General features: G+C 41.6%; 1 protein-coding gene across 1 annotated transcript in view; it reads left to right on the plus strand.

The window, feature by feature from the left end:
- Positions 1-1499: 1499 nt before the first annotated feature.
- TXNRD1 (thioredoxin reductase 1) overlaps positions 1500-19798 on the plus strand; it is a 46851-nt gene continuing 28552 nt past the window's right edge. The window contains exons 1-3 of the mRNA XM_069973671.1: positions 1500-1579; positions 10514-10698; positions 13898-13958. Coding sequence (XP_069829772.1) covers positions 1501-1579; positions 10514-10698; positions 13898-13958 — 325 coding nt within the window. The 5' untranslated portion in view covers position 1500. The remainder of the gene's footprint in view (positions 1580-10513; positions 10699-13897; positions 13959-19798) is intronic.

Raw genomic sequence — 19798 nt, forward strand, 5'->3', positions numbered from 1 at the left:
CCATCGCCGTAAAAAGCTGATGGCAGCAGAATAAGGACCATTAGTGACCGCCGTAAAAAGCCGTATCGGCGGTCACTAAGGGGTTAAGCATAGAGATGTTTAACTACTTTATGGGTGCCAAAAGGGGATCTAACTACTATTTAACGACACAGAGGGATACTTTATCGGGCACAGAGAGGTCTACCTACTGTATGGAGGCACAAAGAAGACCTATACTACACAGGTGCAAAGAGGGGACCTATACTATATGGAGGAACAAAAAGGGCCTATACTAAATGGAGACACAGAGGGAGCCTAATACTATATGTATTATAAATACTACACATTGACTTTCAAAGGGGCTTTATCTTCTATATTGGGGCACAGAGTGGTCTGACTACCATTTGGAGGCAAATGTACATGTGAATGTACCTTAAATGTTCCACTATATTTAAAGGGGTTGTCCAGCAAAAATCTTTTTCTTTCAAATCAACTGGTGTTAGAAAATTATATATATTTGTAATTTACTTCTATTAAAAAAATCTCAAGTCTTCCCGTACTTATTATCTACTATATGTCCTACAGGAAATATTTTACTTTCAGTCTGACACAGTGCTCTCTGCTGACATCTCTGGCCAAGACAGGAACTGTCCAGAGCAGGAGAGGTTTTCTATGGGGATTTATAGAAAACCGACTCAGCTTTGTTGGCAGAGAACAGTGTGTCAGACTGAAAATAATACATTTCCTGCATGACATACAGTAGCTAATACGTATGGGAAGACTTGAGACTTTGTAAATTACAAATCTATATAACTTTCTAAAATCAGTTGATTTGAAAGAAAAATATTTTCGCTGGACAACCCCTTTAATTTGCTATGCTACATTGGGTTTTAGACTAAGGTACTGACATTCTTGTGTTGAATTTTTGGTTTGCCCAACTTTGCTTGGACATTGCCCAGCTCTCTTGCCATTCCGCTCAGCAGTGGCTGAAGCTTAGAGGGAACACTGCCACTAACTTTATAATGCTGGACAACACACTTTATCCTGTGCATATATTTACAATCAAATTGCACTTACATGCAGAATCCAGCAGAGGTCTCTCCACACATTTAAATTATTTTAAAATGCTGCAAGCTACAGTATACGCCACAGCGCTAAGGACTGTTCCTATTAACATTTGATGAAAGACCTGTATCCAAATCCCTGGATCATACAACAGTGGTAAACAATAAAAGCAGCCCTCAAAGGACAAGTGCTGCATAATGTTTCCCTAGCCAGTTGTACACATAATATACAGATTCAACAGGAAAAGTTTTTCATAGACTGTAGTGCTAGCTGGTATGCTTTAGTGTAAGGTGCAAAGGTTTGACATGTAACACTAGAAGGAAGAAGCAAGAGACAGCCTTTGTTTCATCCCTGTGGTATCTAAGGTCAACAGTCAGGTGCTGATAGCCGATGAGATAGCAAATCCAGTCTTCTTCATTCTGGAACTGTCACTGATGATGGTCCCACAGCCTCAAAATGGGCAATTCTGTGAAGAAAGGGAAGATTGTTATTGCCAATGAGAATCAGGTGAAAAGCTTGCGTCTCTACAAGGCAGGTAAGATGTTATGTTAGTAATATATTATAGAATATATTTTCTATGACTAAATAGATGCAGTGTATAGATTTCTCCTATGATCAGACTGTACACTGAGCGCCTTTGAAGTTGTGCCACAACAAACACAGTTGCAAAGCCATTGTTTCTATCATTTAGATGAATATGTGTTATGGCTCAGCTATGATTAGAGACTATTGTAAGTGGCACTTATCATTATGCTTGTCCATGCTGTGGAAATACTACAAGGTATCCTATAAACCTGTATGTATGAAGCCCATACCTTATGCAGAATTTGTTTATTAAACAATAAATACTATTTCATCTATTGACTATGTTCCAGCATGTTCATTATTTGCTGCCATAATCACCAATAAAGGGCCGTCTTTTTCCGCTAAAATGCCTGACTATTATAACCATTGAGATTCAAATGGTTATTTAAATTTAAATGTTGCACACACTGATATTCCTTGTCCATCTATCAGCTATGTGCCTTTATATTTTCTCATCTGAACATAAAATGTAAAATTTTTCACAACTTGCAGTGGACCAACTTGAAGTCTGATTTTTCTCCACTTTTTTTATCCTATATATGCAGTTGGTCTATCAGTGCTATTGTTATATTATAACAATAGCCATGTCCTGTAGGTCCAGTATGCAGTCACCTGTAGATTGCAATAAGATCATAATGCGTGCAACCCCCATTCTGATCCAATGTGGGTTGCATGCACGGTCTCATTGGGTGTTCATATCCATGGAGACCTGAACTTCTGGATTAACAGAGCTGTTGGCTGTTGACCCAGCAGCGGCCGTGCCGACAGATACACTTTAATGGTGCGTTCACACCTACAGGATCTGCAGCTGATTTTCTGCAGCAGATTTCATTTAAATAACTGAACACAGCATCAAATCTGCTGCAGATCCTGTAGGTGTGAACGCACCCTAATACAGGTAGCTTTGTGCACCGAACAAGAAGGGACTGCACTTGAGGCAGCAGCTGGAATATTAAAGGGAATCTGTCAGCTGCAATTCCCATTCCAACATGTTCACACTGTTACATAGCTGTTAGGACAGGGAGACACATGGTACCTTTCATATATCTATCTGTACTTCTAGAACAGTGCTTCTCAATTCCAGTCCTCAGGCCTCACCAATGGGTCATGTTTTGAGGATTTCCTTAGTGTTTCACAGGTGATATAATTATACTCAGTGCATCAGGTATTATCACAGCTGCTCTTTGTATGGGATATTCTCAGAAGCACTGGTCTAGAACATAGAAAAATACTTTATTATGAAAAGTCAAAGAGGCTTTCCAGTGCTAATGAAGTGCTGCGGGTATGTGACCCCATAGGCCTTCACTATACCAGGATCCACAGCAGATTTCGCTGCAAACTCGCAGCGTGAACTCCGCTGCGGATCCGGTATGTGTGAAGGCCCCCTAAAGGAGAAGTCCGGCAAAAATTTTTATTGAGGTATTGTATTGCCCCCCCCAAAGTTATACAAATTACCACTATACACTTATTACGGTAAATGCTTATAAAGTGCTTTTTTCCCTGCACTTACTACTCCATCAAGGCTTCACTTCCTGGATAAAATGGTGATGTCACGACCCGACTCCCAGTGCTGTGCGGGCTGTGGCTGATGGAGAGGATGATGGCAGGGGGACACTGGAGGGACACTGAGCATCCCCCTGTCATCATCCTCTCTAGTATTGTTAGAAATGTAGACTAGATTGGAAGGTCAGAATAAAAGGGAAAGAGAGAGTAATTCTGTCCAATGCTTACCCACGGTAACAAAGCATCATGGAGGACAAATGGAGGCAAAATATAACACAGAAGGAATAAAGGAACTTTCTATGCTAGAATCACTGCATATTACTTTAAAACTATTGTTATGGTCTTTCAGGAGTTTTGGGATAAAACAAATCACAGGATTGAAATCCAGCAGCTAAAATTGGTATAACATAAGAAAAAAGTTCATATTCACTTTTTAATTTCTCCCTGCTTTAGAACCTCTGCTCAAGTGGTTGCCTGCTGTACCGGCATGTGACTGCTCCAGACAGTCAATGGCCAAAATGGTCACATAAGTATTTCCAAAGAGCTTTTAAATTTAATTAATAGTAACATATTAAATAAGGTTGAAAGAAGACAAAAGTCCATCAGGTTCAACCTAGGAAAACCCTAATGTGTTAATCCAGGGGAAGGCAAAAACCCCTATAAGGCAGATGACAATTGCCCCATCACAGGGAAAAATTCCTCCCCGACTCCAATGGCAATCAGAATAATCCCTGGATCAACGTATCACCGGAAATCTAATGCCCATAACTTGTAATATTATATTTTTCAAAAAAAGCTTCCAGGCCTCTCTTAAACTTATTTAATGAATCGGCCATGACAATATTATATGGCAGAGAGTTTCACAGTCTTACCGCTCGTACAGTAGAGAACCCGCGTCGATGCTGATGGTAAAATCTTTCCTCTAGATCAGTGATTTTCAACCTTTTTTGAGCCGCGGCACACTTTTTATACTTAAAAAATCCTGGGGCACAAAATGACACTAAAACAGTACATATTATACATATAGTTAATAATATAGATTCTAAATGTATTTATACTCACTCAGTGTGAAACCTGGGCCTGTTTTCTTCTCTCCCCTGTGCTTCTCTCCTGTGCTTCTCTCCACAATACCTCTCCCCCCTACTTCTCTCCTGTGCTTCTCTCCACCATACTTCTCCCCCCTGCTTCTCTCTGTGCTTCTCTCCACCATACTTCTCCCCCCTGCTTCTCTCCCCCATGCTTCTCTCCCCCATGCTTCTCTCCTGTGCTTCTCTCCCCCATGCTTCTCTCCACCATACTTCTCCCCCCTGCGTCTCTCCCCCATGCTTTTCTCCTGTGCTTCTCTCCACCATACTTCTCCCCCCTGCTTCTCTCCTGTGCTTCTCTCCACCATACTTCTCCCCCCTGCTTCTCTCCTGTGCTTCTCTCCCCCATGCTTCTCTCCTGTGCTTCTCTCCACCATACTTCTCCCCCCTTATTCTCTCCACCATACTTCTCCCCTGTGCTTCTCTCCACCATACTTCTCTCCTGTGCTTCTCTCCACCATACTTCTCCCCCCTGCTTCTCTCCTGTGCTTCTCTCCCCCTGCTTCTCTCCTGTGCTTCTCTCCCCCATGCTTCTCTCCTGTGCCTCTCTCCACCATACTTCTCCCCCCTGCTTCTCTCCCCCATGCTTCTCTCCCCCATGCTTCTCTCCTGTGCTTCTCTCCCCCATGCTTCTCTCCACCATACTTCTCCCCCCTGCTTCTCTCCCCCATGCTTTTCTCCTGTGCTTCTCTCCACCATACTTCTCCCCCCTGCTTCTCTCCTGTGCTTCTCTCCACCATACTTCTCCCCCCTGCTTCTCTCCTGTGCTTCTCTCCCCCATGCTTCTCTCCTGTGCTTCTCTCCACCATACTTCTCCCCCCTGATTCTCTCCACCATACTTCTCCCCTGTGCTTCTCTCCACCATACTTCTCTCCTGTGCTTCTCTCCACCATACTTCTCCCCCCTGCTTCTCTCCTGTGCTTCTCTCCCCCTGCTTCTCTCCTGTGCTTCTCTCCCCCATGCTTCTCTCCTGTGCTTCTCTCCACCATACTTCCCCCCCCCTGCTTCTCTCCTGTGCTTCTCTCCCCTGTGCTTCTCTCCACCATACTTCTCCCCCCCTGCTTTTCTCCTGTGCTTCTCTCCACCATACTTCTCTCCCCTCTGCTTCTCTCTGCTGTTTCTCTCCCCCATCCCCAGGTTTCTCTCCCCCCCTTCCTCCTCACCTCCTCCGAGATGGTCGCTGCTGCTGTCCGCCTAACCTACTGGCCGCCCATAGGGCCCGGACGTGCTGCTCCAATCAGCGAAGACCGGGAGTGTGGTGCTCTGAGGCGGGCCGTAGCGCACAGGTTAATTGGATGCGTGCATCACAGCCCGCCGCAGCGCACCACGCAACCGCCCACATTATAATCCGCCACTGATCGCTGCGCATTGCCGGGGAACAAAACACAGGGGCACCATAGTTTGGGGAACTTTCCCCGCGGCACACTGGTTGAAAATCACTGCTCTAGATGTAGAGGATGCCCCCTTGTCATGGTTACAGACCTAGGAGTAAAAAGACCACTAAAAAGACCTCTGTACTGTCCATTCATATATTTGTACATTGTGATCAGATCGCCCCTAAGACGTCTTTTTTCTAGCAAAAATTACCCCAAGCTTGATAACCTGTCCTGGTACTGTAACTTACCCATTCCCTTTATGACCTTTGTTGCCCTCCTCTGTACCCGTTCCAGTTCAGCCATGTCCTTCTTATATACCGGTGCCCAAAACTGTACACAGTATTCCATGTGTGGTCTGACCGGTGATTTATAAAGAGGCAAAACTATGTTCTTATCTTTAGCATTTATACCTCTTTTGATGCATCCCATTATCATTAAAGTTGAGTTTACTGTCCACCAATACCCCTAGGTCCTTTTTGGAGGAAGTTTTACCCAGTGTTTTATTATTTAGCACATAACTGTATTTATTATTTCTATGGCCCAAGTGCATAACCTTATATTTATCCACATTAAAGCCTCCGGATTCTCCAAATCCCTCTGTAATATGATATTATCCTCCTCTGTGCTGATTACTCTACCCAGTTTAGTATCATCTGCAAAAATGGAGATTCTACTCTGTAGCCCCTCTACAAGATCATTATTAAAAATATTAAAAAGAAGTGGATCCAGCACTGACCCTTGTGGTACCCCTCTAGTAACTAAAACCCAATCTGAATATGTTCCATCAATGACCACCCTCTGTTTTCTATCACTCAACCAGTTACTTACCCATTTGCATACATTTTCCCCTAGTCCCAGCATGGGATTCTCCTCTGTGAATACAGTAGAGAAGAATGTATTTAGTAGATTGGCCTTTTCCTCTTCCCCCTCCACCATTACACCCAAATTATTTTTTTTCAGTTTTCAGTTTTTTGCTTCTTATCTTTGCTTTTTACACATTCTATTCTTCTGTCTATAGTTGCTCAATGCTTCCTCACTACCTTCTTGTTTTAGCAGTCTGAATGCTTGTTTCTTATCATTTATTGCACCCCTTACAGCTGAAGTTAACCACATTGGATTTCTCCTATTTCTCCTACTTTTATTCCCATATGGTATGTGTCGTTCACACGATTTAGCCAGCATGCTCTTACATATGTCCCATTTCTCTTGTGTACTTTTATTTCTGAAGGCATTGTCCCAGTCTATGTCCCCAATGTCCTCTCTTAGTGTATGGAAATTAGCCTGTCTGAAATTTAATGTTTTTGTAGCCCTCTACTAATAATTTTACTGACCAACTTCCTATAATCAACTTCCTATGGTATGGTCACTATTACCTAGGTGACCCCCCACCTCTATTTTTGTCTGGCCTATTGATTAAGATCAGGTCGAGGAGTCCCCCCCTTCTTGTTGGTTCCTGTACTAGTTGGGAAAGGTAATTATCTTTTACTATTTCCAAAACCCAGCTTCCCTTCCTGGAGCTGCAGGTTTCTGCTTTCCAGTTGATATTTGTGTAGTTAAAGTCCCCCATAATAATGACTTCACTCTGCTTCGCTGCCACAACTATTTGTCTTATAAGGACATTTTCTGCTTTTTCCACTATACTTGGAGGTTTATAACTCACTCCTATAAGAATTTTAATATTCTTCGTCCCTCCCCTTATTTCTACCCAAAGAGATTCCACATTATCATCACTTATATCCTCCCACAGAATGGACTTAAGGCAGGATTTAACATATAGGCAGACCCCTCCCCCTTTCTTATTTTTATGGTAATTTCTGAATAGACTATAACCCTGGATATTAACGGCCCAGTCATAGCTCTCATTCAGCCATGTCTCGCTTATCCCCACTATATCGTATTTCTCATCCACCATTATGAGTTCTAATTCCTCAGCTTTATTAGTGAGCATTTGTATACATACATTTAATATGTTTGTCCATATTTCCTTTCCTCTTATCACTAGTGACTGTTCTATCCCCTCCCACCGCTCTACCCCCAGTTCCATAATCTAGGCTCAGCTCTCCATCTACTCTGTCTTCACTTACTTTTCTTATATACAAGCAGAACTATTAATCACACTATGTTGGCAGAGAAAAAGGACCAGGACTCACCAGCTTTCTCTACTGCACTATTTTCCCTTTTTTTTTTAATTGAAACATGAAATACTATATACAACATGTTGTCTTCCATCTGTTCTGTGTTGCCTTAAAGGGCATGTATCACTTTATTTTTTTTATGGATTAGAGCCACATACTGAAACATGTTCTTTTTCTGTTTGTGCTTTCTAATTGTAATTTCATGTTTCTACATTAATATAAGAACAGACATATTTTCTAAACTGTTTAATGGCATTTAGCTGTAGGCTTTATAGCTCCATAGACATAGACAACAATGGACTGCACCTGTCCCACTGACATAAAGTGGAAACATTATTTTTCAAGAGTTCATTCCAAATGGGGGAGGGGGAGAGTGAAAGCTTGTGAGCTTCATTTATTGCAATCTATATCTTCTTGTATCACCCTATACTGTAATGCTGTTCAGGCTACTTTACAGCAGAACTGAACGTCATAGTAAAATGAAAGATTAAAAAAAAATTACCAAAAATTATTTTAAATATATTAAAGAAAACTTGATTTAAACAGTAAGGCTAGGTCCATAATACGTTTTTGCAATCTGTCTTTTTTCATCCGTTATATCAATCTCTGTACAAAGTCTTTAGTTTAATCCATTTGAGGCATAGTACTTGGGTTAGCAGCTAGTCCAATGTACCCTGGTTGCATATATTACACTAAAACAATCATGTTGTAAAGTTACAAATACATTGGTACCTCGGTTCTCGAACTTAATTGGTTCCAGAAGGCAGTTTGAGAGATGGTGGTGCACTGACTGTGCTACTACTGTACTGTATATGCACTCCAGCAGTCTTATACAGTACTGTACAGGATGTGAGATGGTGGTGCACTGACTGTGCTACTACTGTACTGTATATGCACTCCAGCAGTCTTGTACAGTACAGGATGGGAGATGGTGGTGCACTGACTGTGCTACTACTGTACTGTATATGCACTCCAGCAGTCTTATACAGTACAGGATGGGAGATGGTGGTGCACTGACTGTACTACTGCTGTACTGTACATGCACTCAAGCAGTCTTATACAGTACTGTACAGGATGTGAGATGGTGGTGCACTGCCTGTACTACTACTGTACTGTATATGCACTCAAGCAGTCTTATACAGTACTGTACAGGATGGGGGATGGTGGTGCACTCACTATACTACTACTGTACTGTATATGCACTTCAGCAGTCTAATACAGTACAGGATGGGAGATGGTGGTGCACTGACTGTACTACTACTGTACTGTATATGCACTTCAGCAGTCTTATACAGTACTGTACAGGATGGGGGATGGTGGTGCCCTGACTGTACTACTACTGTACTGTATATGCACTCCAGCAGTCTTATACAGTACAGGATGGGAGATGGTGGTGCATTGACTGTACTACTACTGTACTGTATATGCACTCCAGCAGTCTTATACAGTGCATACAAGATAGGAGATGGTGGTGCACTGACTGTACTACTACTGTACTGTATATGCACTCCAGCAGTCTTATACTGTACAGGATGGGAGATGGTGGTGCACTGACTGTACTACTACTGTACTGTATATGCACTTCAGCAGTCTTATACAGTGCATACAAGATAGGAGATGGTGGTGCACTGACTGTACTACTACTGTACTGTATATGCACTCCAGCAGTCTTATACTGTACAGGATGGGAGATGGTGGTGCACTGACTGTACTACTACTGTACTGTATATGCTCTCCAGCAGTCTTATACAGTACAGGATGGGAGATGGTGGTGCACTGACTGTACTACTACTGTACTGTATATGCACTCCAGCAATCTTATACAGTAAAGTATGGGAGATGGTGGTGCACTGACTGTACTACTACTGTACTGTATATGTACTCCAGCAGTCTTATACAGTACAGGATGGGAGATGGTGGTGCACTGACTGTACTACTACTGTACTGTATATGCACTCCAGCAGTCTTATACAGTACTGTACAGGATGGGAGATGGTGGTGCACTGACAGTGCTACTACTGTATGGTATATGCACTCCAGCTGTCTTATACAGTACAGGATGGGAGATGGTGGTGCACTGACTGTACTACTTCTGTACTGTATATGCACTCCAGCAATCTTATACAGTACTGTACAGGATGAGGGATAGTGTTGCACTGACAGTGCTACTACTGTATGGTATATGCACTCCAGCTGTCTTATACAGTACTGTATGAGAAGCCTCACCAGTGGTAAACTCACCAGGAACAACCCACCATCCATGCACGTAAAAATTTTCAGATACTGAGCAAAGTTTGAATTCTGAACATTGCTTCAAGATAAAGTTTTGTTCGAATATCGCAATATTACTGCACTTCAAGACTCGGGGCTTTGAAAATACTGTGTTGAGCTCCAAGCTGTTAGAGAACCAAGCGGTTTGAGAACCAAGGTACCACTGTAATTTTAATATAAAAAGTTGCCATTATTAAGGTTGTGTTTAACATTGTTTTATTGAGTTATGGACACCCATGGGTATCTAACTGGGACTGTACCTTTATTTTCATTGAAGTCCATGAAACTATTCCTGTCTAGATGAAATGCAGTGAAGGAGTTCTGGAACTACAGAAGTACACCTCTTCCTCTTCACCTCTCCCTGTTAGCATACCTAGTAGCAAGCTGACAGATTCACTTTAAATACATTGTTGTTGTTGTTGAAGTCTGTATTTTACCTCACCACCTGACTTGATAGTATGACGAAGATTAATGAACCTTTACTAACTGAATATTAACCTTTTATTTCTTTTAGAATTAGCTAAAGGAAATCGAGATGTGAAGAAACCAGACATCAGATCCTACAAAATAGATGAGAAGGAAGAGAGTGAATGGGGAAATAACAACGAAAAGTCCTCTTTACAGGCTACAATCCAGCAATACATCAACAGCAGTGATGTTGTAATCTTCAGCAAGAGTTCTTGTGAGAACTGTTCAAAAGTAATTTCATTCATTGTTCTTACTCTGTATCTTATTTACTCTGTTACCTATATATGTCACCACTTTTCCTTTTGAAGTAACATGACATTGTGGAGATTATGGGACCTCTAGACCAGTGTTGCCCAATGGTCCTAAGCCAAGCACTTTTAATTAAAGGGAAACTATAAGAGGTTAGAAGCATCTAATCTGCTGATATATCCCATCCCTATAGCATATAGGTTATGAAGGATGAAGGTAAAGTTCTTACTTTCATTCCCGGCACAGTTTCCATGATATTAGGAGTTTAATTATGCTAATATGTTGTTTTGCAGTGGGCTGGCCAGGACGGATCGGTGCAGTGGGGGCCCTAGTCCTGCGCCCAGTGCACCAAAACAACTTTTAGCATAAGGATTAGATTCCTAATCATGGAAACTGCGCATGGGAGGAAGGTAAGAAACTTGCCTTCATCCTCAGCACCCCGTGTGCAGTAGGAAGATATCAGCTGGGTTTACACACTGTGGTTCAGATTTATCAATCTATCCGAGACACAGATGTGTTTAATTTTTGTCTCAGAGAGGTAACAACCTCTCAGCTTATTTTGAAAAATGAAAGTCAAGCCGTGATTGATTTCTGCCACAAAAATCAGATACATTTATGCCACGGACAGACTGATAAATCTGGGCCAGTATTTTAATCCTAATTTTTGTCCAAGAAGTCAAACCGACAAAGAAAAAAACTGTGATTTGCATCTTTTTATTCTGTTTTGGTAAGATTGCCAACCAAAATACTGTGTGTAAACCCTGAAGCTATGCTCCCACTAGGTAAAAATAAGAACAAATAATGCTGAATGTTGCAAAATTACAGCTGTTATTAATGGTCACGATCAGTAATAATGTCTGTTATTTGCCCTTATTTTTAAATAGTGGGAACATAGCTACAGACTGTCTATTCTAAGCTTGCACCGTTTCTTAGCTAGCTCTTTTGTTCACACACAGTCATTTTTTGATGGCTTTTAGAACGGCCATCATTTTGAGTCCAACTAATGTCCATTATTCCATAATGATAGCCATGATTGCACAAATGACGGTCATTATTTGGCCATCCAAAAAGACAGCTATCAAATGGCCAAAGTAAGATGTGGGAATGTAACCTTAGGCTATGTTCAGGCAACCTTTTTTTTTTAGGTGAAAATGCAGCCATATGTTGATAATTATGGCCGTAAATAATGATCATGCTCTTTAGTTACAGCTGCGTTTCCACCTCAAGAAACATTGTGTGAACATAGCCTTATTTTACCTTTTTTGGCACATTTAAAAGTTGACTTGTGGAGCCATTTTTGGGGGTTAGTGGTTGACCAACATCCATCCACCTAGGCCTTTTTTGCCATCATTATTCTACCACAGTACTGTTGGAACTTTCATTTTGCATACCTGCATTACAGGTCAAACCATTTTTTTTACAATGTGTGCATAGACGGCTGTGTTTTTTTTTTTTAATACATTTTAATGTAGCACATAATTAGATTCAAAATACAGCTGTGTTTTTTTAACCTGTTTTTAGCTTTTATTTCCGGCGTGGTAACATAGTCTAAGATTTGTTTGTTTGTGTTGGTGTAGTATGCAATCTTCAGCAGATGATGCCAACTGCTATATTATTGGGGTGTTGGTTGCATGAATAATATTATGAGTGATCCATGAGAATGTAGATGTTCACTGATAGCAATGGGTAGGATTCACCAGCATCCTTACATATCTTTGTCTACAATGCTCTAGATTAAGAGTTAGTCCATCCTGTTTGAGTGGGGAGACATCTATACGCCTTAGGTTTGTTTGCAGAAATACCACATGGCATCAGTTTGTACATGTTAAACAATGCTGAAAAAAATGCAGGTTTTCTCCTTCCCTAAACACAGTGCCCTCAGCAATTCCTGGCACATTTAAATAGCAAGTTAGTTCATGCTTACACATTTTATTAAAATCAATAATGTTCTTCAAATGAATCAAAACCCCATGTTTGCCGTAATGTGCTGTGCAACGATACATTAATTCAGCATTAAGAGCTTTAGAACTGCTTCTTACCACTAATAAAAATTGAATGAAAATTGAACAGAATTGTCTTCTGTTAAAACAGCTTTGTACAAAATCACTCAAAAAGTCAGACAACAGATGGCGGCAGAAACAAAACAGAATAATTCACTTTGGTCGCCAACTTTGTAGGAGACGTAAACAGGCATGTTATCTGCTTTGCTCTTCCCCAAATGAATTATCATATTGATCAAAATGTAACTAAGTTATACTGTAGCTTTTGATGAATTTAAAAAGTAATCAAAAAGTCTAATGAAATCCATAAAATGTTCTACAGATGAACTTAGTAGCATTCATGATGCTTGAGCCCTCTCAGAACATTAAAGGGGTACTCCGGAGATTAAAAATTAATTTTTATTACATTGCTTTAAGAAAGTTATATTAGTTTGTAATAACACTTTATGAAAAAAATGTATTGTTTATTATTTACATGTGAACTTCTGGTGCCTGGCAGTAGTAATAAGCAACACGGTATACTCAATACAACTAGAGAGTAACCTATGTGGATGATGTTACTCCGGGGCAAGATGAGAAATTAGCGGTTGCCCAGATATTGTTTATAGCTATCACTGCTCACTATGTTTCTAGCTTCTAGCACAGGAAGAGATGATAATAACACCGCTCACTGTGCAGAGGCTGTCAGATACAGCAAACAGAAGTATAAGGGGATGAATTTCAAGACAAGCATTGTACAAAATGCATTGCCTAAAGTTGTCCAAATAGATCACTTCTGTCAATATCATAGGAAATAATAGGAAATTATTATTTCCTATTTTCATTTTTATTCATAACTATAACTTGCAGTATACAACATGTCAGTGACATCCATGAAGAGCAGCAAATGTTCTATTCCTCTGACTGTCCTCCCCTTGTTCTCAGTACAGTATTGTTGTATATAAACTATATATACAGTGAGACCTTTCCAATACTATGCTCCTTTCAGCATAACACATGACAATCAACCCACCCAGATCAGGTTATTCTCTGAAAGATCTTGAGTTCTATGAATATTGACCCTCTTGAGAGGACTAGGCCTTCTGAAGACACCTTGTGAATGCAGTTTTAGCCTTCTAAGAGATCTCAATGTATAGCTCTCACTATAGACAGAAGCTTAATGTAATTTTTTTCTTTTCTAGATAAAGGACCACCTTGATGAATTTGATATTCCATATTTCGCAGTGGAGCTAGACCAAATAAGTAAGATATGTAATAAATACAATGTTTTCAGTTGTTTATATTGAGACCTGGTGTAACCTTGGTTTTTTTTAGTAGTCTTAGAATTATTAGTTTAGGATTTTGTATCAAACTGTGTGTTTACATATGAACATTATTTTAGAATTCACATAAATAACAGATTAAAAAAAAATCGTAAAATGACAGTAATTTTGTTTTATTTATCTTGCACTGACCCAGAATTACAGTAGTACTGGTAATAATAGCATGCTCCCCTGCCATATGCCACAGAAAAGGGGCAGATTTGCCTCCTCTCTGTGACGTATGCCAGCTGCATCAGGTGGGGGGGGGGGGGGGGACGCAGCAAGGTGTGGAGGGGGCGTGGCCTTCTCACACGCTTGATTTATTAAGATGTACGGGGTAAACCAGCCAAAAAGGTGTAGATTTATGCGGAATGGCCACATTTGTGCGCCTCTTAGTAAACTCAGCTGGGGAAAAGGGGCCTGGGGTTTATTTAAGAGTGGCGGATTAGTATGCCAGTCTTGATAAATTTCCCCCTATATGCTTTAGCACATTCAAAGTCTTTACACCAGTTACTATAGAGTTATCTAATTATAGGAACTCAGCTACGTTTTAGTGGTGTGAATGTTTGTTGAACATCTATAATGACTTCCTGCAGAATTGTAAAAGTAGCTCCAAGGTATAACACAGGATATGCAGGTCAGTAGAAAAGTAGGATTATAACATGTTTGCATATTACCTAAGCTGAATATACCATGTGATTATGCTTTTCTGTTTTATGATCCACAATTGGGGTAGAACCTTCTTCTAAGTGTGGAGGTTCATAAAAAGACCCCAATAACAACATGGTTTTCCAGTAACAACATATATGGTTCAATCCCTACTGCTGATTTTTCAAGACACATAGTTAAGAGACACATACAAATTTTGTAGCTAAACTGGACAGATATGTGAATTAAAATTATTTTTTTTTATTAAGCCTATACAACAACAACAACCTTTATGTTTATATTGCTTGAAATAATACTTGATGATTTGTCATGGTAACCACATGTGATATTGATGATGATGATATGTTTTGTTTGCTAATCAAAATGCTAGTGAAAAGCACAGCATGGTGTATGTCAGGTAGGAACTAAGTGAACACAGGAAAGCCAGCATGTAGAATATTGAACACCAATGCCTAAATATGCCTACACTATATTGTCTTTCATTTTTGTGTAGCTTCTTAATAAATAATAAGACCTAACTAATATCTTTATCTATATGTAAGGAACTTACCTCACCTCGATCCAGCGGCGTCTGCCTCCAGCTGGGCTCCGGCGCCGCCGGCTCGGGAGCGTGCCGTCGCTCCACTCCCGCCGGAGCCGAGTGATTTCATGGAGACCCGACGGCGTCCCTAGCACCCAGGGACGCCGTGGTCTCACGTGACTGCCGGCCGGCTGGCCGGCACACAGCTGAGAGTCCTTGCACTCAGACTGAGTAACAAAGGAAATAGTAGTAGTCAGCTCACCTCTTGTTTGGGTCAAATCGGATCCTCATACGAGAAAAGAGAGTGCACGGGTCTGGCTTCGGCCAGCTGCCAATTCGTGATGAGAGTAACAAGAAGTGATGGTCCCAGCACTCCGTATAAAAAAATATCAAAATCTTTATTTCATTCCAAAAAGTAAAAACAGCTCATGTATGGTAAACAAGGACCTATGCGTTTTGCGCACATAATCATGATCCATGCGCGCGAAACGCGTAGGTCCTTGCTGTTCACCATACATGAGCTGTTTTTACTTTTTGGAATGAAATAAAGATTTTGATATTTTTTTATACAGAGTGCTAGGACCATCATTTCTTGTTACACTCAGACTGAGTGACGGATCATCCGGCCACTCAATCTGCAGTGCATCAGCTGCAGTACGGCTGGACTCAGGAGCCCGGACCAATCAGCCTTTGGTCCGGGCTCCTGATCCAGTATATAGTAAAGTGTTAGCCAGTGTGATATCGCTGGCTATTAGGTTAACCCCTGGTCCCAGCTCTCCCCAGTCTATTCCTGCGTTCCCCGTCCTAATTCCCTTCTGACTGCTTACTCGTGTTCCTGATCTCCCGCCTGACCTGTGATTATTCTTTGTGTGCCGATTTTGTACTGCGTTGCCCGTGTGGTTTGACCTGGCTTTGTTCACTACTCTCTATTGTGTTTGTCTGTCTGTCGTGTTTTGTGTCCCACGTACTCAGTGCAAGAAAGTCTTTGTGGTTGTCCGTGACCGCCTAGGGTCGACTGAGGCAATTAGGCAGGGACAGTGGGTGGGTTCAGATCAGGGCCCACTGTCTGGTTGTGTTTGTCCCTTTCTGACTCTATATATGTGTTTTGTGAGTTAGTATTGATTTAAAGTGTCACTGTCAATATAACTTTCATTATTTTGTTATTGTTATCATCAGGACCTGAACAATATTGCCATACAATACCTGACCATACCTCCCCCCTACCCCCCTCAAAAAGACACCAGATTTACTGACAAGTCTGAACAGGAGGTGGGAGACTAGAAGGACGATTTGTTCATCTAGTTTTAGATCATATTTTTTACTTACCCATTCATAGCAGACATGAATATTAAATATTAATGATTGGCATAGATATAACATAGCAGGGTTTCTTGTGACCGATAACCTTAGAGCTTGAGGCCAGAGAAGCAGCTGGTAGAACGGAGCAAAGAGTCACACATTATTCATAAGTAGGGTCATAACCTACTGGATAATTCATACTAGAGTCAAATCATTACACATAATTCCACACAAAAAAAGTATTTGCATATTTTCACCATTATAAGAAGAATATAACAGAATAAATGAAATCTATTCAGAGAAGATGTATAAGGAATTATTCTAATAATACAAAGGAATAGATAAACCTAGTCTTAACACAATAGCTCTTAATCTGTCTATACCTGGATCTATGTCGTGTAGCTCAAATATTAATTTTAGCTTGGTATTAAGACAGTATGATATAATACAACCTATTTCAATCATTTTGAGGTAACTTCCTCAAAATATACCACACAGGAATGGTGAGCTACTTGACTAATACCATTTACCCACAACAATGTAAAGTGGGCCAATATTTATATTTGTTGAGCATTATGTACTGCAATGCTCTGTATGATACTGAATGTAGTGAGAGCCAGGGGCAATTATTTTCTCTTAACATAATGAACCTTCTGCATGTCAGAAATGTGTGCCTGAGCACCTAATGGCCAAGCAAAACACAGTTGGGTCAGAAAGTGTTTCTGAAGTCGGTGCACTTTTTCAAAGGAGGGGAGGGAATTTTATTTTTGCCTTGTTTTTTTATTTATTTTTTGTATTCTCTATTACATTGTTTTTGTTTTTTAACTGTGGGGGCACATGTTAACATAAATTATATAATACGCAGTGCTTCTGCATTCAGAAGTGCAGCGCTCAAACAAATTTTTTTCCCTGCTAGAGACTGTTCACACAGAGCAAAAGAGGCGTAATTGTAAGCAGAGCTTGCGATGCGGATGCTGCTTGAAATTCTGCCTGTCCCATTGATCAGTGGGATTTCTCACGTGACTCCGCTGTCTGGTCAATGTCCAAAACTATTTCAAGCGGTGTCAATGGCATGGGCTCTGCTTTAAATTCCACCTCTTTTGCTCTGTGTAAATGGGCCCCTACAGTATGAGATTGAGCTGAATTTACCTGCAGATTTGCTGCCGCAGCATGCCCTTTATGTTTTGGATTTATGACTGATTTTACTAGTTATGTATAGACAAACCAAAAGACTCAAAAACAGAAGAGTCCAAAAGCACACTCCAAATGCTAAGATATATGCATAATATAGATATTTAGAATTGAAAAACTGCTATAGAAATAGAATTAAAATTAGGTTATACCATTTGATCAAACACTGTGTACCATCCAACCACAATAAGGGCACAAATACTATGACAAGGCTAATAAAGCCCACAAATTACTGGCCTCACAATTGAGAGACCAGACTGTGAAAAACTCTCCGCACATGGTGAGGGATAGCTCGGGTGTCCTGTCATACGATCCCACCCGGATAGCCTCAATTTTTTCCGAATACTACTCCTCCCTATACTCTCTCCCGGACTCCCTACCTAGGGATCCCGTGGAGAAAGACCGCTGCCTCCAGTCCTACCTAGCTGACTGTCACTTGCCTAGACTCTCAGGCGACGACCTAGCCATGCTTAACAGGTCCATCACAGCAGAGGAGATCACCGATGTCCTTAAGGACCTTCCCTCAGCTAAATCCCCGGGCCCTGATGGCCTTCCCTATACATATTACAAAACTTTCTCTGACATTTTACTTCCACACATGACCGCCTTGTTTAATGCCTTCCTGCAGGGTGAAGATAGGATCCCATCCCCTATGCTAGACTCTTTCATTACTGTTATACCCAAATCCGAGAGGGACCCCTCTGACCCAGCTAGTTATAGACCAATCTCCCTGCTAAACGCGGACTTCAAAATCTTCACTAAAATCCTAGCGGTTAGATTGGGGGTGCTCCTGCCGAGTCTCATACACGCGGACCAGGTTGGATTTGTCCTAAACCGCCAGGCAGGTGATAACACCCGGCGGACCATCGACCTGATAGAGGTCTTGAATAAGACCGACTCTCAGGGATTGCTGTTGAGTCTGGATGCAGAGAAGGCCTTCGATAGGCTAGGCTGGCCCTTTCTGTTCGCTGCCCTGAAGTCTTACGGCATCTCTGGGCCTTTTCTGCAGACAGTCCAAATGCTTTACTCTACGCCTACTGCCCGCGTCCGCCTTCCGCATGCCACCTCTCCGCCTTTTCACGATACATAATGGGACTCGGCAGGGATGCCCCCTGTCCCCGCTCTTGTTTGTCCTTAGCATCGAACCCTTGGCGGCCAGAATCCGCCTCTCCCCTGACATTCAAGGAGTGAGGGTACGGGACCGTGAATTTAAACTGTCATTATTCGCGGATGATATCCTCCTAACGATCAGTAACCCCCAGGTATCCCTCCCCAACCTTCACTCCTTCATCACGGAATTTGGGTCCATCTCCGGTTATAAAATCAATTCCTGTAAAACGGAGGCCATGCCTATTAATCTCCCCCCTCCTTTACTTCATGCCCTTCAATTGGCGTATCCCTACAAATGGGTGGTAGATAGACTGCGCTATTTAGGTACTAATATTACCCCGTCCTACCACTCACTCTACAAACACAATTTCCCGAATTTCTTCCGGGAAATATCGTTTCAACTAACGAAATGGTCTAAACTACCCCTCTCCCTTATTGGTAAAATTACCACTGTAAAAATGAATGTCTTACCCCGCTTCCTCTATTTACTAGAAACCCTCCCTATCCCCATCACAAGCTCAGCATTGAAGAAATTCCAGAGTTCCCTCTTGCAGTTTGTTTGGGGTGGGGGGCGCCACCGGATCTCCAAAACAGTGATGTGTGCGGGGAAATCCCGTGGTGGGCTTTCCTTCCCGGATATCCACAAATATTATCTTGCGGCCCACTTACGAAGGATCCCTTCCTGGACCACTTTCCAGGCCTTCAATAAGTGGACCGAAATAGAGAAGCTCTGGATGGCGCCTACCCACCCTAGCGAACTGATTTGGTCACCCAGCTACTCGGGCACGATGTCCTGGCTTCTAGGACCGATGAGACACACTAGGGAGATTTGGCTCGCGAGTGACAAACTATTCTCCCTTAAATCCAAACCTTCCCTCCTGACACCATTCCTTTATACTGACCTAGTGCAGAGAAGTCACCACCGGGACACCATATGGCCTTGGCAAACGGCCCGTTTGTTCAACTTTGCCGACGTATCGTGCCCCCTCTCC

The sequence above is a fragment of the Dendropsophus ebraccatus genome, chromosome 1 (genome assembly GCF_027789765.1).
Source record: "Dendropsophus ebraccatus isolate aDenEbr1 chromosome 1, aDenEbr1.pat, whole genome shotgun sequence".
Classification (NCBI taxonomy): Eukaryota; Metazoa; Chordata; class Amphibia; order Anura; family Hylidae; genus Dendropsophus; species Dendropsophus ebraccatus.